The sequence below is a fragment of the Pelmatolapia mariae genome, linkage group LG6 (assembly GCF_036321145.2).
Source record: "Pelmatolapia mariae isolate MD_Pm_ZW linkage group LG6, Pm_UMD_F_2, whole genome shotgun sequence".
NCBI classification, from domain to species: domain Eukaryota; kingdom Metazoa; phylum Chordata; class Actinopteri; order Cichliformes; family Cichlidae; genus Pelmatolapia; species Pelmatolapia mariae.
The window spans coordinates 2,475,124-2,498,747 of NC_086232.1; the positions used below are offsets into that span (position 1 = coordinate 2,475,124).

At 39.7% G+C, this 23,624-nt stretch overlaps 1 protein-coding gene across 1 annotated transcript; it reads left to right on the forward strand.

Annotated features, from left to right (window-relative positions):
• The first annotated feature begins 434 nt into the window (after positions 1 to 434).
• On the forward strand, positions 435 to 22,172 carry si:dkey-9i23.8 (galanin receptor type 1). The gene is made up of 8 exons (XM_063475570.1): positions 435 to 468; positions 4,558 to 4,697; positions 5,402 to 5,465; positions 5,682 to 5,834; positions 7,323 to 7,461; positions 7,549 to 7,710; positions 18,677 to 18,761; positions 21,960 to 22,172. The coding sequence occupies exons 1-8, from the start codon at positions 435 to 437 to the stop codon at positions 22,170 to 22,172; spliced, it is 990 nt and encodes a 329-aa protein (XP_063331640.1).
• Positions 22,173 to 23,624: the final 1,452 nt, after the last annotated feature.

Here is a 23,624-nt window from a genome sequence, read left to right on the forward strand (position 1 = left end):
ATTTTTTTGAAAATCCTTAGTTTCAGTTTAGTTTTGATTAGTTTCAGTTATAGTTTTAGTTGTGTTTGCAATAATTAAGTGTAACAAAATCACAGTTTCATCATATCAGTCATGCTCTTCTGCTTATCCTTGGGTATGTTGCTATTCCAGCTACCATACCCTGCACCCTGGACAGGCCCCCTGTCTGTCGCAGGGCTAACACGCAGAGACAGACAACTCACATTCCCACCTATGGGTTCTTTAAATAAATAAATAAATAAAGGCAGATGAACAACCATTGATACCAGGCAACTATAAAATGTATATCATGGCCCCAATGAGACTATTAACTCTTGCAGCACCGGGTGTTAAGGCATTTGACTCACACAGTTAGGTATCCCAGTCCTGTTGTCTCGGGATGCATCTTGCCTGGTGTTAGCTTCTGTTTTCTGGGGATGAGGGTTGGGCGTGCTCCCTTACCTTCTCAAGGTAAGCTAGCTTAGCCTTCTTGTGTGAGCTTTTCAAGTGCACTTTAAGGTTTGTGGGATTTTTTTCCCTTTAGAAATGTCCCTCATAATTTGTCTCTTTCCACTACAAGACACTTGCTTTATCTAAAACACAGTCATATTCAAAGTAATCCCAAATTGGACTCTGGCGCTTTCTCCCGACTTTTCCTGACATGATTCTGCGCGTGGACGGAGCGGCAACACAGACGACTCGACTAACGTACTGCCACCTGCTGGCATAATGAGACACAGCAAGAAAAAAACCTGGAAACTAAACTTCATTTTCACCCTTGACTATTGTATGACACACACACATCAACGAAAACTAAACGCATTTTTGCTATAAAGTCAGTTAATTTTAGTTAGTTTTGTGAACACTCATTACAGTTTTAGTTAGTTTTCCTTTTTTTGTTTTTGAGAACCTTCACAGACACTTTTTTTGTTTTTATTTTTATTTCCGTTAACGAAAATGTTTTTTCACTTCTAGTTTTCGTTATTTCGTTAGTTTTCGTTAACGATAATAACCTTGGTGCGATATGACCAAAACCTCATATCCTGATATAAGACATTTCTCATCCCTATAATGAGCTATATCAAAAGATATTTTGCATTTTCTGTGAATCTCGGGCAACTCGACCTGTGTGAAGTGTTTTCAGCTGGACATTGTGTACCTGGAGTCAAGTGTTTTGACTGATGCATGAAACTATATACTTTTACTTTCTGTCAAAACTACATTTTTATTGTTTAAAAAAAATGCACCTTTCACTGCACATTTACAGTTAAGTAATATTTTTGCAACAGTACAGTCAGCCATCTTTGGTGTGTACACTACATAGTTGTGCAGAAGTCTGCACAAACCAGATATTCTTGTTTACTTAATACAACTATAGACTAAAACACCTCAGAAAGTTGAGCCAAAGGTTTTTTTTAATAACAACATAGATAGATGGATAGAAAAAAAATGAGATTAAATATTTTATTCAAGCAAGAAGGCAGGCACAAGCATGTCACTCTTGACCTCCATGTAGAAGCATTTGATCATGAATTACACATTTCATCAGGGGTGAAACCTCCAAATGCAGAATCTGTGGTATAAAAAGTTCATTTTATTTTTGTCAGTTCCACAAAATATCTGAAAAAGTATTATTTTTCAAGTGGAAAAAGGCATGAACGTTAAATTTTTTCAGGTGCCAAAATTTTACACTCTATTCATTTTTTCCGGCAGTGACATTGGATTTGGGACTAATGCTAGGGTGACATTGATGCTCTCCAAAACTACTGTTTGCAACAAGCCATCTATCTCATTGCTGAGCTCAATAGTGAGATCCTGGGGTTGCTTCTCAGCAGATAGTGTCTCTGAAGATTCTTTCTGTCGAGCCAGTACAGGTCCGCTGGCTCTCAGACACTGGTACAGATAATCTTGCATACAACTCTGATGTTTTCAAAAGATTTGGACCTATTCTTTCGTCATCAGGTATTATATCACTGAATGTAGGAGGAATATGTAGTTTCAAGCATTAGTGGGTTGTACTTGTAATTTTTACTCCCTGCTTTTTTAAAATGATTTGTTTGATCATAGTGTCATGGTCCCTATGTCCTCACTGGTCTGGCCTGCCATTTCTACCTATCTCTCCACCTCTAGCTCTCTACCTGTCCCTCTCTACTATCTATGTGTGTGTGTGGTGTTCTCATCTTTATACAACATTATTTGTTCCAAATTTGAGCATAGAGTTTTTTCATATCCCATGTGACAGCCATAGGGCTGTAATGAGCCACCTAGAAAATCCTTTCCCAGCGGATCTTAGACACTAACAACTGGGTGTCTTCTTCCTAGATGCAAATGTCAAGACTTTCTCGATATAATCTGTCCCTAATCATCACAAAGTATGGCAATGTGAACACTGCATCCATGTGACCAACGATTTTGATCACTTGGTCAAAGGCAGAGTGTTTTGTCACAAGTTGTTCTAGTGTAAAATCTTCTGTGGATTGAATTGCTGGGGTCTCCCATGAAAGCCCTGCCGTTTCCTCCTCCACAGAGTCGGACGACCTTGCATTACCGCTGAGCACAGCTCAGCTCAGCTAACTGCAGGCAGTCAGTCAATTTTTCTCCTGGCACCAAGGAGGCTTATGCCAGCCCACATCAGGTGCCTGATTAGCAGCAAAGTGAGCATGGACCTAGCTATAGTGCATTACCATTTCCAGACTGAAGGCCAAGTTTACAAATGTAGCACCATTTAAGGGAAAATAAACAGGCTTTCCAGTGGTATAAGATTTATTGGCAAGGATCATTGTTATGTATTCCATAAAGTATTTTCTCATCTGCCTCCACAAGCACATGAACTTTGGTGCAATCCCATTCATAATTAATAGGGTTTAATATGATCTCGACATACCCTATAACAGCTTCAACTCTTTTGGGAAGGTTTTCCAGAAAGTTGAGGAGTATGTTTATGGGATTTTTTTTTTTTTACCATTCTTCCAGAAAAGCGTTTGTGAGATCACATACTGGTATTGGATGAGAAGGCTTGCTCACAGAAGTTATTCCCAAAGCTATTCTACTGGGTTAGGATCAGGAATATGCGCAGTTAGGGGCCATCCCCACAAACTTCCCACAAAGTCGGAAGCATGTCTTTGTATGCTAAATCATGAAATGTTCTTTTCATGGAACCAAGGGACAGAGCCCAACTCTTGAAACAACCTCACACCATAATCAGCAAACCATAATTCACCAAACGTTATACTTGGCACAGTGCAATGAGATAAGTGCCATTCTCTTGGCAACCATCACACCCAGACTTGTTTGTCAGCTTGCCAGACAGACACATGTGAGTCATCACTCCAGAGAGCACGTCTCCACGGTTATCAAATCCATTGGCAATGCTTTGCATTGTGCTTGGTGATGTGAGACTTGGATGCAGCTGCTCGGCCTTAGAAACCCATTCCATGAATGTCTCTACGCACTATTCTTGAGTTAATGTGAAGGCCACATGAAGTTTGGGGGTCTATACTGTTTGACTCTGCAGAAAGAAAGACCTCTGCACACTATGCACCTTAGCATCTGCTGACCTAACTCTATGATTTTACATGGCTCAAAACTTCATCGTTGAGTTGCTCTTCCCATTTGTTTCTACTTTGTTTTAATGCCACTAACATTTGACTGTGGAATATTTAGTAGTGGGGAAATTTTATGACTGGACTTGTTTCAAAAGTGTCATCCTATCACAGTACCATGCTGGAATTCACTTCTACACAATGTTTGTGTAGAAGCAGTCTGCATGCTTTGGTGCTTGATGGAAGTGACTGGAACACCTGAAATGAATGATTTGGATGGGTGAGTGAATACTTTTGGGAATATAGTGTCTGCATTTGCTATTACAGTGATGTTGATTCCCTGTTCATTTGGAAAAATTCCACATTTATTTTATGGTATAACATTTTACCATAGTGTTGTTTTCACTTATGTGATAATGGTGTTAACTAGTAGTAATATTAGTAGCAGTAGAAGATCATTTAAAAGCACACACAGAAAGTGCATCAGAGCCATTCTATATGAGCTTAATGAAGCATGTGAATTTTAATTGAAAATGGTTTTGATGACACTTTTATCTGAGCTGTAGTGCTGACTTATTACAAACTACCCAGTAACCAGTGTTGAAGGCTGTGGACACAGGACTCATCATACAAGTAAGTGCAGCCTATTTGCTGTCAAAAATTTTAAAGAGTTTTGATATAAACCCTTAAATATAAATGTTATATATTAGAAAAACATACTTTCAAAACATTTACTTTCTAAGTTAAATCTAAACCTTCCTTTTCAAAGTAATAATAGTAAATGTAACTATAACAATTATAATTAATTCAATTATTATAATTATCAATATATAACTATAATAATTGGTCCATTATTCAAATTTGTATGTAATATGCCATAAAGGTAACCAGTTGCTTGCTTGAGACCAAACAACCACAAAAGAAAACAAAAGAAAACAAAAGGTAAACTTGACTTTTTCCTGCAAAAGCAGGAATGTTATAACAAACTCTGCTGTATTCTGTATTTCTTGTGTGACAGTGACTGGGTTGCTTAATGGGACTGTATTCATTGATTCTCCATGGTCAAATCCAGAAAAGTGGGTTCTGGTGACTGTGTTGGGCTTGGAGATGACCATGGGTGTTATGGGAAACAGTTTAGCTCTGCTTGTCAAAGTTCTGGTAAGGAGGTTTGATTGTTCCTCACACTGATGTTTCATCTTAGATATCTTTGTGTGCAGAAAACCAAACCACTAGATGAAGTTTTATGAATGTTATTCTTATAGAAATCAATATTTACCATTAACTGACAATTACCAGTGGTTTAATTGTTATTTAATTGTGTTAATATATCAAAAGCAATGCCTCATTATGAAAACACCCTTCTACTAGTATAACCTTGTCTATTATTAGAAAATTTTAACTTAAATATTTTAAATTAAGTTCTTAATCAGCAAGAAAGTTTTCCCATTGTTCCAGAAATCGTGAGGTTTGTTAAGATGAAACTTTGCAAAGCTAATACTTGCTGCCATGCTCTTTTTAAAGAGAAGAGGCTTTCTTCTGACAAACAAGTCATACTAGTTCTGTCTTTTTCTAATAGAACTGTCATTAACGTTTACGTTTAACAAGGTCTGTAGAGTTGTAACTCTTCAGTTCAATTCAGTGAGCTAGGCCCTAATTTTATGCACCTGTGGCAATGGGACTAAAAAAGCATTTCAATGTACAAATGAAGAGGCAGCATAATCCTTTTATCTGCATAATCAGGGTGTAGTCTGTTTTGTAAGCACTTTTTTTAAAAAAGAGGACTGCATTTATTTGTTCAAATATGTTGAAATGTTTTCATGGGACTGTATGTTCACTCCTCCTCTTGTGTCATTGATTCTAAGTGCCGAGGAAAGTTCTGCTGTCGTTACTGGTTTCCTTTCATGAGTCTAACCCTCTCAGACTTAGGTAAAAATGCACCAACGACTATCCATTATTTGATTTGTTCATTTATTGTATGCTGGCTTTGGGCGTTTTTAAAGGGTGTTCTAAATAAATATAAATAATACTACTGATTAATTAATAATAATAATATTTATTATTAATATAATAATTATTATTATTATCATCATTTTTATACTTTTCTCTGTTTGTTGGTTTCTCAGTGTCATGATAACTAACTCATTTCTGATAATGAACTGTGTTGTCAAGGCTCCTGCCTCCTCCTCATCTCGACCTCCATGCTGACCATACTCACAGGAGGTCAAAAGTCACCGTGGTGTGAGGTGGTCACCCTGCTGAAGTTTGCGTTTGTCAGCTCATCTATAGGGAGTATAGGTACTACACAGCTTCATACACATAGGACCACATGGCTCTGTTCTGTGTTTAAACCCTTGAAAATGGAGCTTGGCTAAACTAAATGTGCACTGAGTTTAATGTAAGGTAGATGTTCCATTCAAATGTTATGAGGTAAATAATTGAACCAGACAACTACTTAATTGAAAATTTTTACTGAGTTTTATTTCATGCTTTATTTCATTCAGTGCTATGTACAAATGTCTACCCTTTTAAGACTAAACCAGTAAAAGAATTACATTTAAAAACTAATAATAATAAGTAATTAAATTTAACAAAAATTAACGTTTGTCCTTTGAAATCAATACACCGTACCTATTTATAGGTAGTAATAATAATAAATAAATCTAAATGAGGTTTTGTAAAGAGAAAAAAGAAGAAAAGGTAAAAAATAAAATGACAGAGCAGAAGTAAAATAAAACAGGTCACCAACCTGTAACCAAACACATATGAAAAGCAAACAAACAAAACAAAAAATACACAAACGAACATGCAAGCTTGCTGTATTGTGTGTGAACATCTTGTGAAAACCAAATTTTTCCATAACTTTATCAAGAAATTCCCATCCAACTGAATCAAATGCTCCTTTTCTACAGCCAGACTCAAAAAATAGCCCCCACTTCTTCTCTGTTTATACATTCAGTGGTATAAAAAGCTCTTCCTATATGATCATGAGTCTTCCTATACTGGGTGATTCCAGATTGGTCATTGATTAAAAAATACATCACTTCCAGTCTTTTTGCCAAATGGTAGTATACATTTTATAGTCCCGGTTCAATACAGTGATTGGTCTATGTGCCCCACATTCTATTATGTCCTTACCCACCTTACCAGTAGTTGACTTACACTACTCTTCTGAAAATTCATTGGACCCTTGTGATTTTGAAGAGAAAGGAATAGCATCACTAACAAATATAGCTGTGTTTGTGCGATCTCACAACATATGTTGACTTGACACAACACAGGGATCCAGGAGGCTGTGGCGAATAGCTCCAACTCCAGCTTTTAGCTCAAGCTCCATACTTTACCAGCCCACACTCAAGTCTCACTGACTCTGCTCCCAGACTTTCCTCTCCAGCGCCTTCCTGCCCTTTCAATCTCTGAGACACCCTGCACGTTTCGTACAGACCTTGTTAATTGCAGCTCCTGCCACACACCACACCACATCATGACCGCCAATTGGCCCTATACAGCCTTTTGTCAGGATACTTAATTAGGTCAATTAGTCAATCTTTTGGTTCGGGAAACATAATCTGGCAGAATATTCTGAAACTCGTGAAACTAAAACAGTTCTGAATTTACACAAGCTTTAATACAAATAAACCAGAGCTAGCAAAACATTTAAAACACGATAAGAATTACTTTGTATTGTCATATTGTTTTATTTCATGAATCTACGTTGTTTTTCATGTTTGGGCTATTATAACAACATTTTAAGGTAAATTAAGATATACTTTATTTATCTTACAGCAGTCCTATGTGTGCAGAGATCAATTGGCATAAATTCGATAGATGGCGCCATCTTTGTTGTCATGGTGACAGCATGTTTGGCTTCTTGGGTTACAGGGGTAGTTTTTGGGAGCATCCCTGTTGTCTATGCTTGGATCAGGTATGTAGCTAACTGAAAGCTTTCAGCATGTGCTTTGCAGTTCTCTGTTCTTATATTCATGTCAGTCTTACCGTCTTTGATTTCCAGGTACGATCCTGCTGAGACACTCTGTACTGTGTTCTTGGAGAGCAGCTACTCAGACATGCTGGTCTACAATCTCTGTGCTTTCTCCATTTGCATCTTCTTCCCCTTACTTCTCATCTTTGGCTGCTCTGTAATGATGGCTACTGGCTGCCACTTTAGTGACAGGTAAACCAGCTGAAAGAAGTGCAAAAACAATTTGAGGCAATGTTAAATACTAGCAACTGCTTATCAGATGTTGATGACTGTCAGTTATACTGTTATACTATTCTTTCAAAGCTTAGTTTATTAATTGTCTGACAGAAATCAAGCAAGGGTTAAATGACATCTTCCTCCAGTTAAATACAAAGAAAACAGAAAGTTTGATTATTGCTCCTGGCCATATAATCGCAGAAATTAATCAGCTTCTTAGACTCTTCTGTTCAATAAAGTCTCAGAAATTTGGGCGTTATATTTGACAGTTAAGGTCGTTTTGTGAACCACTACAAACAACTTGTTCTGAATAGTTTTTATGATCTAAGACATTTCTAAACTCAGACTACTGGCGTCAGACTACTTCAGATGATTATTCATGCTTTTACTGCTTCTTTTGTGGTCTACTGTAACAGTCTTTGGTAACACTTTCTATTACAGCTTGGTAATAAAAAGGTAATAGTAGGGTAAAAAGGCAGAAAATAGGAACATGAGATGTGGTAATTTATAAGATATTACCTCAGATATAACCTCATGCTTCTTCCACAGCTCTTAGGTCTTCGGGTCAGAGATTGCTATTGGCCCCATGTATTAGGATCAAAACATGGGGATTCTCTTCCATTGTCTTTACGCTGTACATACTCCACTGACTCTTTTGAAAAGCAACTGAAGATATTTCTACACAGACAAGTTTTTAATTCATTTGTTGTTTTATGTTTTCAATTTATTGTTTTATATTATTATTTTATTTTTATTTCTGGTTTTATTGTGAAGCACTTTGTCATTTTTATCTGTGAAAAGTGCTATATAAATAAGCTTGCTTACAGTCAACAGCCACATTCATTAATGATCTATAGCACTTGGAAATTTGCTAGGATTTACTTTAGTGGTCTGGAAAGTAGGAATCTGTTCATTTTAACCTATAAGAACTTCAAAACAGGGGATGTTAATATCCATACACAAGTTTTACCTTTAAAAAGAAACTAAAAAGGCCAATGTCCAGAAATTAACTTTAAAATTTAACCAATTTTGCAAGGGCAAAGCAAACAGCTCAGTCAGTAATAAATAATCACATAATCAAATTCTTAAAAAATTTAGGAAAAAACGAAAAGCTTAAAATAATCAAATCTAAACTGTTGCTAATTATGTACTACCAGTTTTGCTTCCGTTTTTGTGGACGTGAGAGAGAACACCCTGGTCATAGGTTAATTCTTCCCCCATGCAGGATATAATCTATTTTGAGGAGGCAAAACTCCTTACAAAGTTCCCAAAAATTCATCTAAGTTCCAATCCAATGGCAGTGAGCAAAACTAGGAAATTTTATTTGTGATCTACAGTGGGTTGGGAAAAATAGGCTAAATCCTCTGGGTTTCATGCTGTGAAATCCTCAAATAGCCACAAGTTATTTTATTTTTTATTATGTTGCACATTTAACTTATTTGTTCATTCTTACCATTGTTTCTTTGTTCTGAGTCTCCATGTAGATCAGGTGTTGCAAAGGGCCTGCCCAGCATTTCCTGACTTTTAAAGTGCTGATGATGTCATGTCTGACATGATGTCATGTCTGACATCATCAGGCTAAACTAAGAGAAGGTTTTTTTCAATAAGAATGTTTTCTTTTGTTTGTTTCAGGATTATGTAATGATTTGTTGAGAATATTTTTCTTATGTAGAGCCATTTAGCTGTGTAAATGAGTTAATCAGGAGGGTTCTGAGCTTTATGTGATTCTTAGCTATTTGTGTTGAGTTTTAGATTTCTCATCTTAAGCTAGTGGTACTGGCTAGACTAAGTGAAAGTGAACTGACAGTCAGCTGAGACTGACTACATATAGTTAGTTTCAGCTTGGTTCAGATGAGGGAGGAGAGGTGAGCTGTGCTACCCAGTCCATGTGTTTTGTTTTCTGTTATGAGTTTATGTGGGGGAGATTTGGTTAAGTTTCATCTATAATGGAAGTCACTATAAATAAATTGCTCATCTCTAGGAATGTCTGCTGAGTCTGCTTACCACCACACAAGCCCACAGCCAGGAGATGACACAGCAGACAAAAAAATAATTCGATTCAGTTTTATTTATAAAGCGCAACAGCAGTTGCCTTGAGGCGCTTGATATTGCGGAGTGACTGTAGCTCAGGAGATAGAGCAAGTCATCTACTGATTGGAGGGTTAGTGGTTTAGCCAGAGCACTGTTGAGCCAACTATTCCTTTAGCACTATCTAGTAATGAATTCTTGAACTTCTTCACCAATAAAATTTTAATCATTAGAGAAAAAATTACTCATAATCATCTCACAGATGTAATATTATCTACAGGTATCTTAGTACCATTGATATTCATTTAAGTTAACTTCAATAATTACTTCCTCCAAACCATCAACGTGTCTTTTAGACCCCATTCCTACAAAACTGCTCAAAGAAGTCCTGCCATTAATTAATGCTTCAATCTTAAATATGATCAACCTATCTCTAATAATCAGCTATGTACCACAGGCCTTCAAGCTGGCTGTAGTTAAACCCTTACTTAAAAAGCAATCTCTAGACTCAGCTGTCTTAGCTAATTATAGGCCAATCTCTAACCTTCCTTTCATATCAAACATCCTTGAAAGAGTAGTTGTCAAACAGCTAACAGATCATCTGCAGAGGAATGGCTTATTTGAAGAGTTTCAGTCAGGTTTCAGAGCTCATCACAGCACAGAAACAGCTTTAGTGAAGGTTACAAATGATCTTCTTATGGCCTCTGACAGTGGACTCATCTCTGTGCTTGTCCTGCTAGACCTCAGTGCAGCGTTCGATACTGTCGATCATAATATCCTATTAGAGCGATTAGAACACGCTGTAGGTATTACAGGTACTGCACTGCAGTGGTTTGTATCATATCTATCTATCAAGGTTTTATTTAATCTCTCCCCTAACTCGTGAAGAAGAACCTGAGATACCAAAACTTCTCCACTTGTGGTAGCAACTCTTCCCTGACCAAGGTTGGCACTCCACCCTTTGCTGGTTGACAATCATGGCCACAGATTTAGAGGTGCTGATTTTCATTCCTGCCGCTTCACACTCTGCTGTTAACTGCTCTAATGCGGGCTGGAGGCCACCACATGATGAAGCCAAGAAAATCACATCATCTGCAAAAAGCACAGATAAAATTCTGAGGCCACCAAAGTAGGAGCTTGCTGCCACCTGGCTAATCCCAGTAATTCTGTCCACAAAAATTATGAACAGAATCAGTGAGAAAGGGCAGTCCTGGTGAAATCCAACACCCAACAGAAATGGGACACCAGACACCCTACACTTCAGAAGCACCCCTCCATAGGGCACTCCGAGGGATGCTGTTGAATGCAAAACAGATGTAGATTGGTCGGTCAAACTCCCACACCCCCTCAAATATATCTGAGAGGATAAAGATCAGATCCAGTGTTCCACAACCAGGACAGAAACGCCATTGCTCCTCTGTGTCCGCAGTTCAACAACCAGTACCGTGGAACCTACCTACCCAGGCAGAGTGTGATCCCCTTGTGTACACCCACCTCTCTCCCTTCTTAAAGATGGGAACCACCACCTCAGTCTGCCAGTCCAGAGGCACTGCCCCAGATCTCCATGCAATGTTGCAGAGATGTGTCATTCAAGATAGCCCTACAACATCTAAAGCCTTTAGGAACTTAGGGAAAACTTCACTCACCCCAGGGCTCCAGCCAACAAGAAGCTATTTAGCTACCTCAGTGACATTACCCCTAGTGAGGGGCAAGTTATTCCTCGCCCCCCAGACGGCTTCTTATGCAGAAGGCATCCCAGCGGGAATAAGGAGGTCCTTAAAGTATTACTTTATGTTCAGCAACACCCCACCACCCTAAATCATCATGTGGATAGAACACTGCTTTCCCCTGCAGAGGACAAATGGTCAAAATTGCTTAAATCTACAATGTATATGCAGCTCAACAGCGACACCCTGTGACTTATTCCAGTCACTGCCTTACATATGTCTTCAAATGATATTGAAGGCATACAACATAGGCATACATCTCTATGATATATAGAGTTGCATGATGGTTTGCCAGTCATGGCCACACCAAAGTCCTCCCACACCTGAGGCTTTGCTTCAGCTACCGCATGAGTCATGTTCTGCTTGCCAGTGTGCATCAGCTGTCTCTGGAGTCCTACATGCTAACGAAGCCCTACAGTGCTAAGCCTTTGTTTGGCTTGTTTGTTTGGCTCAGCGCTCTGTGGAGGGTGTTACGGGTTCAAAATATTGGGGATGGATACAAGAGGAAAACCAAAATAACAACACTGGTCCGGCCGGGTCAAGTCAAAACGACGATTTTAATGAACACACGTGTGGGAGACAAAGACTGCACGCAGACAGCAAAACTCTCTCACCGAAAACCACACAACAATAGTTTTTATGAACATCAGGGTATTAGAACGCCCCCTCATGCGTAAAGTAGGTACAATACAATCAATGTTGATAACTTTTAACACATTGGAAGAACATCTTCTTCTTCCCGAGGCCAGATCCTTCCCAGTAATCTTCCACTCTGCTTATCCCCTGGAACAAACCGTCTCTCCTGCAAGCATAATCAAACAGCTACAAGGCCTTGCAAACTATTATTTAAATATTTGAACTCTCCCCTACACATGAGTTTAACTACCGTGTGTGCGCCTAGGCCTCAGCATTCACTCTGTCTATAAGGACAGAGGCCAACCCTTCATGTGTGCAATAACCTAACTGAAACCATACATGTAATATGTTGAATAAATGTTCTAATCAAATGCCACTACTCAAAGCTTAATAAAAGAATATAAATGGATAAAGGACAATAGTGAATAAAATGGTATATGTGTTTTGTAAGCGTGTTCTTTCTATAGCTCAAGATCCTTAACACAATAGACTGTTCGGTCCTCGCGCCGAACAAAGTTTCCAACCCTCCACTAGTTGATCGAGCCCCCCTCATTGGCAAGCACAAAAATACAATGCATGTATATGAAAAGGATTATCACTGCACCTGTAATAGAAAATATTAATATGGGATTATGACGATACCTGTAATAGAAGTTGTAGCATAAGGCCGACAGCCTAAAGAAATTCTCTAATCCAATAACAATTAATGATGATAAGTAAATGAAGTAATGAGTAATTATTGCCAATACACACTACTTAAAGGTTAACAAAAGATATCACTAAATAAAAGATCATAAAATAACATGATGTAAGTGTCTTGTAAGCATGTGCGGCCTTCTACGCTCTGAGCCACTTCCCTCAATAGATCAGCCAAACATCCCGCTGACTGTAGCTTTTAACCCTTACTGACTTGAGCACAACTCCATAATAAGCACCAGGCGGTAATGTGTATAAAGATGATCATGGTTACACCTGCAATGAAAGATTATATGATTATACTAAAACCTGTAAATAGAAGATTAACATGAGGTTATAACAATCACTGTCATCCAAACTTTAATGTAATGTCAATAGCTTCAATAAATGCTTTAATGCAATGCTTATTATATGATTCTGATGCAATGATAAAATAACAGTAAAATATATTTTCTCAAGGGCGATGGTGATGACATCATCATTCATGGACCAATTTGCTCTGGGAGGGGGGTAGATGGTCTCTGATGTGCTGAGGCACTACCTGCTCAAAACACTCAATGACTACAGACGTCAGTGTACCAAATATAAGATTTACAGCCATGCCAACAATAAACCATGTAAGCTGAAGTGTTCTCCAGCTGCTCCAAGGTTTGCTCAACATATTCCAGAAAGACCCATACGTGCCATGTACAGTACATATGGATTGAGCTGTGTGAGAGAGGAAGGAAGCAGTGGCATGGCTTTTTCAAATAACTGTTACAGCTCATGACCCAGAAACAAGAAATGGATCCAGGAGCAGATTCAAGCGGAGGCTCAAAGTGAAGTGAACAGAACCTTATTTACATGCACAAGGTAAATATAAAGGAGGAAAAAGCTAAAACTAAGAACAAGGCTAGAATGCATGGATATGAACTATGAGTCCTCTGACTAGGAGCTAAAAGCTATGAACATAAACTGTGGTAGCAAAATGCTATGAACATGGACTATGGTATTTCACACTAGAGGGGACAGAACATGAACCGTGGCTGGCAGAGCTTGGCAAGTGAAACAGTGGTGCAAGATTGGATGATGGTGAGGCACTGAAACAGAGGGAGAGCAGAGTCAGGAGGGTCTTGGAGTAACGACAGGGGAAATCCACAGTGGCAGTCTGAACAGTCTTACATGTTTGCGGTGGAGGAGGTGTGTCGACAGGAGGAAACACCCAGACATGCCAGAACCGTAGCACTGGCCAAGCAGGGTCGCTGGATGAATTGGGAGAGTGTGGAAAAGAGGAAACCTCAGAAACCTCATGGAGTGAAATCTGGGGAATGGAGTCTAATAGACTAAGTTTCATAATCCGAGCGACATACGATGTGCTACCTACCCCAATAAATCTGCAGATGTGGTTTGGAAAGGACCCATCCTGCCCCCTGTGCACAGTCCCAGCCACACTCAAGCACATCTTGGTTGGTTGTAGGACTAGCCTTACTCAGGGCAGATACACATGGAGACACAACCAGGTCCTCAGGTGTCTAGCAGAGAAAGATGAGTGCAAAAGAAAATCCATCAACACTCAACCTTTCACGAAATAAGAGGAGCGTCAGTTTTCATCAACATTTGTCCGGGAGGGAGACAAGTGGAGGACATGCCCCTCAATCCTGGACCTGGGCCCACTGAAGGTTGCCAGGGATTGGCAGATGCAAGTGGACTTAGATCAGAGGCTATTTTTTCCCACAGAGATCGTAACAACTACTCTGCGACCAGACGTCCTATGGCCTAATTCCCACAAACTTGCGTACGTCATTGAGCTGACGGTACTATGGGAGGAAGCAATTGAGGAAACAATTGAGCGTAAGAAGCTGCGATATGCCAACTTGGCAGCTGAGGCAGAGGACAGAGGCTGGAAGATCAAGGTGCGCCCAGTGGAAGTGGGGTGCAGGGGCTTTGTTGCCAGTACAACAGCAAAACTGCTTAGAGAGATTGGGATCAGAGGACAGGCGCAACGGCAGGCTATAAGAGAACTAGCTAACACTGCTGAGAGGACCAGTCACTGGCTATGATTAAAAAGGGCTGACATCACTTGGGCAGCTAAGGCAGTCAGCTAACCACGAGAGAAAAGAAAATCTTCCGCTCTTCTCCCCTCTGCTCTTCTTCCCTTTTCTGGGAGGCAGTGGGGAGGTAGAGCGTACAGCCCCATCCGGCGGGAATGTGTGGGAAGCCAGATCGGGCGCCCCCCTTCCAGCTCTCCTCTCTCCTCTCTCCTATCGTGTCCCTTTTGTGTTACTTCTCTCTGTCACCTTTTCTATCATTTTGAAGAAGTGAGGCTCCATAAATGTTAAAGAGGTAAGAATTATTTCTCAGTTGCAGTGAATAGATAGAAGAAAATAAACTGTAGAAAACTAAACAGAAGAAAGAAGAAGTGAAATAACAATTTAACGCAAACCAGTGACACACTCCGGGGCCTGATCAGCCCTTACGATGTGTCCCAAACCTTAATATGATAACCTAGATCTGATCTCTCTAATCCCCCCCCCCCAAAGAAAAAAAGGCAGATTAGCCTGGGTAAAAGACCGAAAGTTGAGGCACACAACGATGTGTGCTGCTGGTAAAGTTTCTGGGCTGCCTTTCCTCATAACAGCCATCCCTCAAGATTCTCTCCTTTTAAAGCAAAGTATTATCAGGGACTACAACATCTGGTCCTTTTACTGAATGCAGGTGGAGTAATACAGGAAGGGGGAAGCGAGGAAACAAGGCCTGGGTGAGTCTAGTGGAGTAATGATCCGTTATTTCAAACCGTGAAGGCAGGGAGGCAGGCAGGTGAGACTGGAGAAAACAGACTGAGGCTAAGTCCACACTAATGTGTTTTCATTTGAAAACGTTTTGGTCTCCCGTCCACACTGAGATGGCGTTTTCCCCAAGGAAAAATGCAGCGTTTTGAAAACGCTCTCGAAAACGCATACATTTCAAAACGGAGCTGTCCCGTCGCAGTGTGGACACCCAAAAACGCAGACTTTCTAAAACGATGACGCATTTTAGTCATGTGACCAATTAAACAGAGATAGCGGAGGGCATTATACAGCAGTTGTTTTGTTTGCTCTCAATTTTGACAGCCCTATTAAAGATTAATATCAGTTTGTACATGCTCCAGATAGCTTTTCTTCAAATTATTTAATTCTCACTCGCTTTGGCAAGTTTGTACTTTTGTGTTACTCGCAGCAATAACTCCTCCTCATTGTTAGTCCATTTAAAAAACTCGGTGCTTTTCCTCAACATTTTGCCACGATGTTTCAACGACCCGGAAAGTAAATAAATGGCTGACAGAAATGAGGCAGGCCGAATCTTCTTGCGCTTCACGCATGTGCAGTCAATGTGGACGCACAACTCTGTGAAAACGACTGAAAACGCTAGTGTGGACGGGGGTGTATCCCAGCTACGACAGGGCAATATACCCTGGACAGGTCTGTCGCAGGGCTAACACAGAGAGACATACAATCATTCACTCTCACATTCAGACCTAGGCCCAATTAAAAGTCACCAGTTAACCACTAACTGCATGTCTTTGGACCGTAGAGGGAAGCCCGAATATCCAGAGAGAACACACCCAGACATGGGAAGAACAAGCAAACTCCACACAGACACACAGAAAGGCCTGGCCCAGATGGTGGCTTTGAACCCAGGACCGTCCTGCTGTGAGGCCACAGTATTGCCCACTCAATTATTATTATTGATGCAGCAATTATTGCCATTGCTGCATCAAAAGACAAGGGAAACCTCAGAGTTCTGATATGCTGACTATTTCTCATTACAGCCACTGCATGGTCCTTTGAAGGCTTACAGACACACATGCTCACTCAGTCAGAAACACACGTCAGACACACATGAACACACATCAAATCTATTTCATACAGGAAGTACACTACTGACAGAACCAGTGTTCCCTCTAATTTTTCATGTGTCTGAGCGAACACACAAACTCCCTGAGCGGTCCCTTGGACCACTGTGAGCAACAGCAGACGTGTGCACTGTGGTCACGCCAGCATCCAATCCATCCAAGTTACATGGTTTATTAAAATAATCAAATTACAGCATTTACATTTATGTTAGACTACTTTTAATTAACTGCTTTAGCCCACTTACAATGAAAATTAAAAATCTTGTTCATGACCTGTGTAGTATGTTAACACTATTGGAAGTAAAAATAACTTGAACTCCAATTTATAAACACAACTTTCTTTTTTTTTTTTTAAATAAAGCTCTGACTTGTATTATGAGTCTGAGGTCTGGGAGAGAGTCTGTAACTCTCTGTCTGCAAAATACAGTATATAATGACCAATGTTGGGCAATTAATTATATAGTTACTTCTTCAAAAAAGTAACTGAGTTATGCAAACAACAAAGTTTTTTGCAGCTGTTTACCTAAAAATGCAGCCAAGGCGTTTTTTTTAAAATAAACATTTCAAACTATTTACAGAACAATCAGCTGTTCTGCATCAAATTTGATGCCACACAAATTATTTTTGCCACTCCAAAAAATAATTTGTGTCCACTATGAGGTAAAGGAGAACAACAGCCTGATACCTGCAGGCCTGACAACAGGAGATGTATCACTCCTGTAACACCTGTAACATTCAGCAGTCGCCTCATTGTTCTGACACACACAACAAAACTATTGACTACACTACACACTAACTACACACTAACTACACAAGATTTGCGCTAAACGTCGCAAATCTCTCACATCTCAAACACGCCGTCACTCCTAAAACTTCCCCCTTCCTAAATAACTAAATGCCATGTTGCCATATCATTTTTTGATTGGTCGACATGGTACATTTTTCCACCAATAGGAAAGGCTGGGGGAGGGGGGTTGTTTTTGCTCACAGGCGGACAGCGTTTTCCTTATAAAACGCAGTTTTTACCGTTTCTTCCCGCAGTAAATATAAACAACGATAGTATTCAGGAAGAAAACCAAACATTGCAGATATTTTTATCATAACTCTGGTTTTACGTGGCCGATCAACACAATTTAAAAACTGGTATAAAGTCCACACTTTTTCCGTCAGTTGTTCCGTCTGTCCTGCTCACATCTCCAATGGTTGTACACGTTGTCATTAACGTGGCTTCACTCCACATCAGCCACGCCGCTTTACTAGCTAAAACACCGGTGTCGGCACATAAGGACGCTGTCATAGCCTGTCGACCACGTTGATTAGCTGCGTATATACGAATGTGAATCGCATCATTGGCTGGACTATGGGATAAGGTGGCATCGTTCTAATCTACGGGAGCAGCCAGTCACTTACTGACTAACACTGCAGAACAGAATTGTTAAAGTTTTCATTTTAATTTCAATTCAGGTTAGATTTTTTTTTTTTGTGCGCAGAGACCGTGCCAGCAGTGCGCAATTGCGCACGTGCGCAGCTTAGAGGGAACATTGGACAGAACCCATTTTTGGCCTCTGACTAATATAAAAATGCTGTGGGACTCTTTTATTTTATTTTATACTTTATACTTTAAATTGTATATATACCTTATTTTAATTGATATTCATGTACTTGTCATAATTTATTCCATTTTGCATTTAAGCATGAAACTTGTTAATGCATATTGAAGGGGTTTTTTTTTTGTTGGTTTATCTTAAACAAAACTACAAAGCTTAAAATCCAAGGATAAAATTTACATTTTACTTATTGAATTTTTCCACAGATTGTTTAGCATATTAACAAAACAAGTGCTACTATTTCTTTATGTTGTTGCTTCTCAGCTAAGATTGGGCCTTGGCACACATTTGGTTTTTGTTATGGTTTTTGGGGGGTATACCCATGAATATGGGTTAACCATTTTTCACTCTCCATTTTAATTTTGTCTTTGTCTCAGTAACGAAGCAGAAGATCTGTCTAAAGTTACTCCTCTGTTGGGGTCCTGTTGTATGATCTGCTACACTCCCTTCTTTGTGTCTGAGGTACAGTGGCAATTCTTTGTTTTTTTTAAACAAACTGTCCTGTCCAGCAGTTTTTCCAAGAACAATCATGGTCAGAATGCTTTTTTGTGCCAAAGACATTTGCTTTCCAAGAAATGGACTGTCGGCTCTCTGTAGGCTCCTCTTGTTAATCTTTTTGTTTTATTTATTTTATTTTACACATTGTTATCTGTGCGGTATTGTGCCAGAGCAGACAGGAAATGAAGGCTAGGTTGGCGAAAGACAGGAGAAGAAGGCGGAGGATTAGAAAGAAACAGGACAAAAAGAGGAAGAGAAAAGATGAGTAAAACTGTTAAGACAATTTGGTGGGTTTGGTGTTTTACAATTGTGTTAATTTGGTATTGTTGTGATTTGCCCAGTTTTATGTTTTGTGTCAGGAGTTGGCATGGCTACAGAGATAGATAACAGTGTAATCTCAGTCATGTAGAGGAGTTTTGAGCAAGTTAGGAGGTTAAAAAGGATGAATTGATTGCTTTGGCACAAGAAGAGGAGGTCTCGCTGCGCTCTGGTTAATGGAGATTTGCGGTTAGAAGAAGTGTGGGTAGAGCAAAAGAAAAAGTGAATAGCGGAAGAAAAAAAGTGACAGCAGTTATCAGAGCAAAAGGAAAGAGAGTTGTGCAAGGAGAGGGAGAAAGAGAGGGCTTACTTGGAGAGACTGGCCAAATTAGAGGTGGAAAAAGCCAAGGTGGCAGGATGCAGAGGTGATGATAGATTAATCTTAATAGAGCTTGTTTTTTTATGCCCTCATTTGAAGAAAACACTTTTAATGTGTTTTTTGAGATGTTTGACAAAGTTGCTATAGATAAGGGATGGCCTGAAGATAAGCGGGCTTTGATAGTTCAGACCTGCATTAACAGGGAAGCTCAGAGAGCAGTAGCAGCGCTAGACACAAATGTAGGTCTGTAATATGATCCTCTCAGGAAAGCTGTATTGGAGGCTTGAGGTAGTGTTTTGGAAACTTACCACAGGTTTTGTGATTTGAGACAACAGCCTCGTGAGTCTTATTTGGATTTACGGCTGTTGGATAAATTCATCTCAGGCTTTTCAGTATCAGAAGTTGAGAGACCTAATGCTTTTGGAGCAATTTAAAGTGAGTGGTCCCTGGGAGGTTGAAATTTTTTTGTCTTAATCAATGTGATGTTGTGTGTTCCCGGAAGGCAGCATAGTTGGCCAACTGTTACGAAAGTGCCCATGGATTTAAGATGGGAGTTGGTCTAGGAAGGAGGAGAGTTAATGAGGATAGGTGTGAGGATGATTCACTTGGTCTGGGTGAAGGTAGGACCTGGCGCCCATCAGGGCCAGAATAGAGTTTAACACAACAGCAGCCTCTGCCCAGTGGACCACCTCAGTTCCAAAGTAGGAGTCAGAACTCTCCTATGGGTTCTGCTATTATTAGTGCCATAGATTAGGTCACAAGAAAAATCAGTGCCCTAGGTTACCGAACTTCAATTCAGTTCAATTTTATTTATACAGCGCCAAATCACAACAACAGTCGCCTCAGTGCAGTTTATATTGTAAGGTAGACCCTACAATACAACAGACAGAGAAAGACCCAACAGTCATATAAACCCCCTATGAGCAAGCACTCTGGCAACAGTGGGAAGGAAAAACTCATTTTTAACAGGAAGAAACCTGTTAAAACCCGTGGAAAGTGGCTGGAGTTCCGAACACTTTGATTAGAAAAGGGGTGGTGGAACTACCCAGTTCTAGTTTTACTGAACCGTTCACCACAGTGCGAGGTGTAGTTGGGGGTTATGAGATTCTGCCGGTACACAAGCTTTACCTTGATAATATGGCAGAGTCACAAAATCTCCCCTTTAAACCTGGGCACATCGTTGCCCATAACAAAATCTGTGGATGTAAAGTTGCTCTGTCAGCCAGTGGACTCCCCTGAGATAAGAAAGTTTCCTAAAGCTTTCCTGACATGTGTGATTTGTTAGGCTCAGGCCAAAAAAGTTGTGGAGCCAGAAGGAAAAGTGAACCACCTTCTAAGTGACCTCTCCGATCCCCTATTAAATAAAAGTGATGTGCAATCTGTTAATAGGAGTAAAACCTGTGAGGATGTAGGTGAGGAACAGGCTGACCCAGAAGTGGTTACTGTTCATGGAAGTCAGGAGTCAGGCACGAACGTGGAAAAAACTAAGAGGGTTAGTCTAGAGAAACATGAGTCTCTGGTGCAGAAGCAGCAGAGTGGTCCTTCCCTGCAGCATGCGCTGTGGTCAACAGTGTCAATGCAGGAGGCTAAAGGCGTGCCAAAATGTTATAGTTTGCATGATGCCATACTGTTCAGGAAACTGAAGAGGATCGAGCTGTTGTTGAATAAGTTGTTTATTGCCAGGAGGTTTTGCAGCTGGATCATGAGTCGCTGGTGGGCACATGAGTGCAAAGAAAACTTCGGAGACATGTAGCCACCATCTTTATTGGCCTAGCATGCAGAAGGATGTGAAATTATTTTGCTGTCATACATGTCAGGTTTGCCAGAGGTAACACATGGGCCAGCACAGGACCTCCAGTGTGTCTGCAACTGGTCTTGTGCTGGCCCATGTGTGGGCCACCTCTGGCAAACCAGGTCTAGGCCACCAAAGGGCCATCATTCTTTGCGGTATGTGGGCCATGTGTAAGCACATTGTGTGGGCCAGATCCGGGCCATACGAATTTTGCTATGTGGGACCTGTAGCTGTTCACATACAGATTACATAGTTTTAGTATTCCCAAAGTATAACACTTTAGGAATAAAATAGGGTCTGGAAATATCTACTGAAAAAAGGAGATTTATGATGGGGTTTAATTAATGGAGTAAGCATTCATGTACACGTGTTCTGCTGCATCATCTGAATCATACACAGGATCAGAACTAACCATACATTGGGAACAGCTGCAGCAGCACAGGGGATCCAGTAAATTTTAAATTAAAAGACAAGTGTAGACTAAATGCCCGATTTTGTGTAGTCTTTCCGAATGTGGTTTCAAGCCATGAGAAAGACTACACAAAATCGTATCAGAGATACCAGCTCAATTATATGCACCCGGTGTATTCCCAGGTTAAGGCTGCCTTGTCTAATTACAGTTCTTAAAAAACAACTTTAATTGACTTTATTTTCATTTTCTTTGTAGAAAACATTTTTTTTCACAGCAGTTGTTCTTGAAATCAACACTCACAGAATATTTCTTCTGCTTTAGTTGATCCTGCTGGCTAAGATGGACCTGTCACCGGCACCAGACTTTTTAAGGACATTGTCCACAATTTTGTCATATCTAGACTGTGGTCTGAATCCTCTTATCTACTTTTCACATCAAGATTTTCGTGAAGCAGGACTGACCGTGCTGTGGAACAAAAGAAAACCAATGTCTGCAGTGCCTGTTCTCACTGCTATCACTAAATATAAGCTGTAAAATATAAGCTGTCCAAAATAAAAATTTTAGAGGAGAACCAAACAAAAGCTGGCAAGTTTTTTGTTTACACTTTGGAACAAAAGCTCTGTTTACCCTATGTGAAATCCTTGGTTTAGTTAGGTGGAATATTGCTTCTCTCTTTGTTTCTTTGCCTGAAGCTTTATATGGGCCCTTACTGCAACGTCATACTCAAGCAAACTCATTCACTCATTGTGGAAGTGCAAAAACACCCCAAACCTTACAGCAGTAATCAGTGATATACATAACATCATTCTACCTTTTGATCAGCCCCAGTCAGTGATCGGGGACAAGGTACGTTTATTAACTTATACTATAAACTTGCACTTTTTTCTTCAATTAGGCTACCATAAGCCCTTTAGCAACTGAGCATTGGTAAAGTCATTTAAAGTCGACTGAAATGTCTATAAACATGGAAAACAAGAGAGAAGCCTGTGAACCACAGGTATAGACAGACAGGTATAGACCACTGAATAGACAGAGTCACCAGAGAAGCACACTCATTTATACAATTCCCAGCTTCTATATCACACACATTTTACAGCATGGGAGCATATTTTCAACAATATTTGAGTCCTTTACAAAAGCACAAAGACAAGTTACTCATCCATGAGAACATCTCTTTGAGGCCTTGCTGAAGTCTGCTCTCTTCTCTCATTTATCTTTTGAGCACCAATTTTTATTTGGCTTGCTTCATATAATTTGAAATGCTGTGCCACTGATTTTTTTTTATCAGAAGCTGAGGGACTGATTTTTATAGCTTTTTTATGGCATTTGCTGAAAAACATTGTCAACAGGTTAAGAAGCATTTTTTACAAATGACAGAGAAGGGTGTTGAAGTACAAATAACATACTAAACAGTATTAGTTGATACCATAATTAGGGTAGAACAGGTTGGTTATCATACGTATTCTTCCATGAACTGTTAATCATTGATTCATTGTTCAATAAGAATTTATTTGTTAAGTCAAAACTTAATGTACTCACTCAAAGTGGGAATCCTTTTCATTTTTGCAGTTAACTTTATTAGACTTTATTAGATCCATAAAAACAACTGAGAACAGAATCCACATTTGATGACTCTAATTTGAATTGATGTATCACTGATATCATAAAAATATGCCAGATGTTTTTTATATCTGATGCTAAAATGAAAGCATTTAAGCATAAAAAAGGGCTTGTATAGATGGGTGTGAATGTGTGAATGAGTGCTCCAGGAGAGTAGAAAAGCGCCATAACAAAATTAGTCAATTTAGCATTTACCAAAATTCATTTTGTCCAAGATTTTCCAAGAGGTAACCTGAGCAATGATGAACAATTCAGTGTAAATATATGAGAACAAAAAAGAACCACATCAATATCAAAGTGACTGAACTCCTCTCCATTTTAAGCCTTGATCATCTAAATATGAAAACTTTTTGGGATTTCCATTTT

What these genes read in the sequence shown, in the direction of transcription:
- si:dkey-9i23.8 (XM_063475570.1), top strand. Translation starts at nt 435, where the DNA reads ATGAGGGTTGGGCGTGCTCCCTTACCTTCTCAAG. An exon ending in TGCTCCCTTACCTTCTCAAG is followed by an intron (nt 469 to 4,557) that starts GTAAGCTAGCTT and finishes CTTGTGTGACAG; the next exon opens with TGACTGGGTTGCTTAATGGG. An exon ending in CTCATCTATAGGGAGTATAG is followed by an intron (nt 5,835 to 7,322) that starts GTACTACACAGC and finishes TTTATCTTACAG; the next exon opens with CAGTCCTATGTGTGCAGAGA.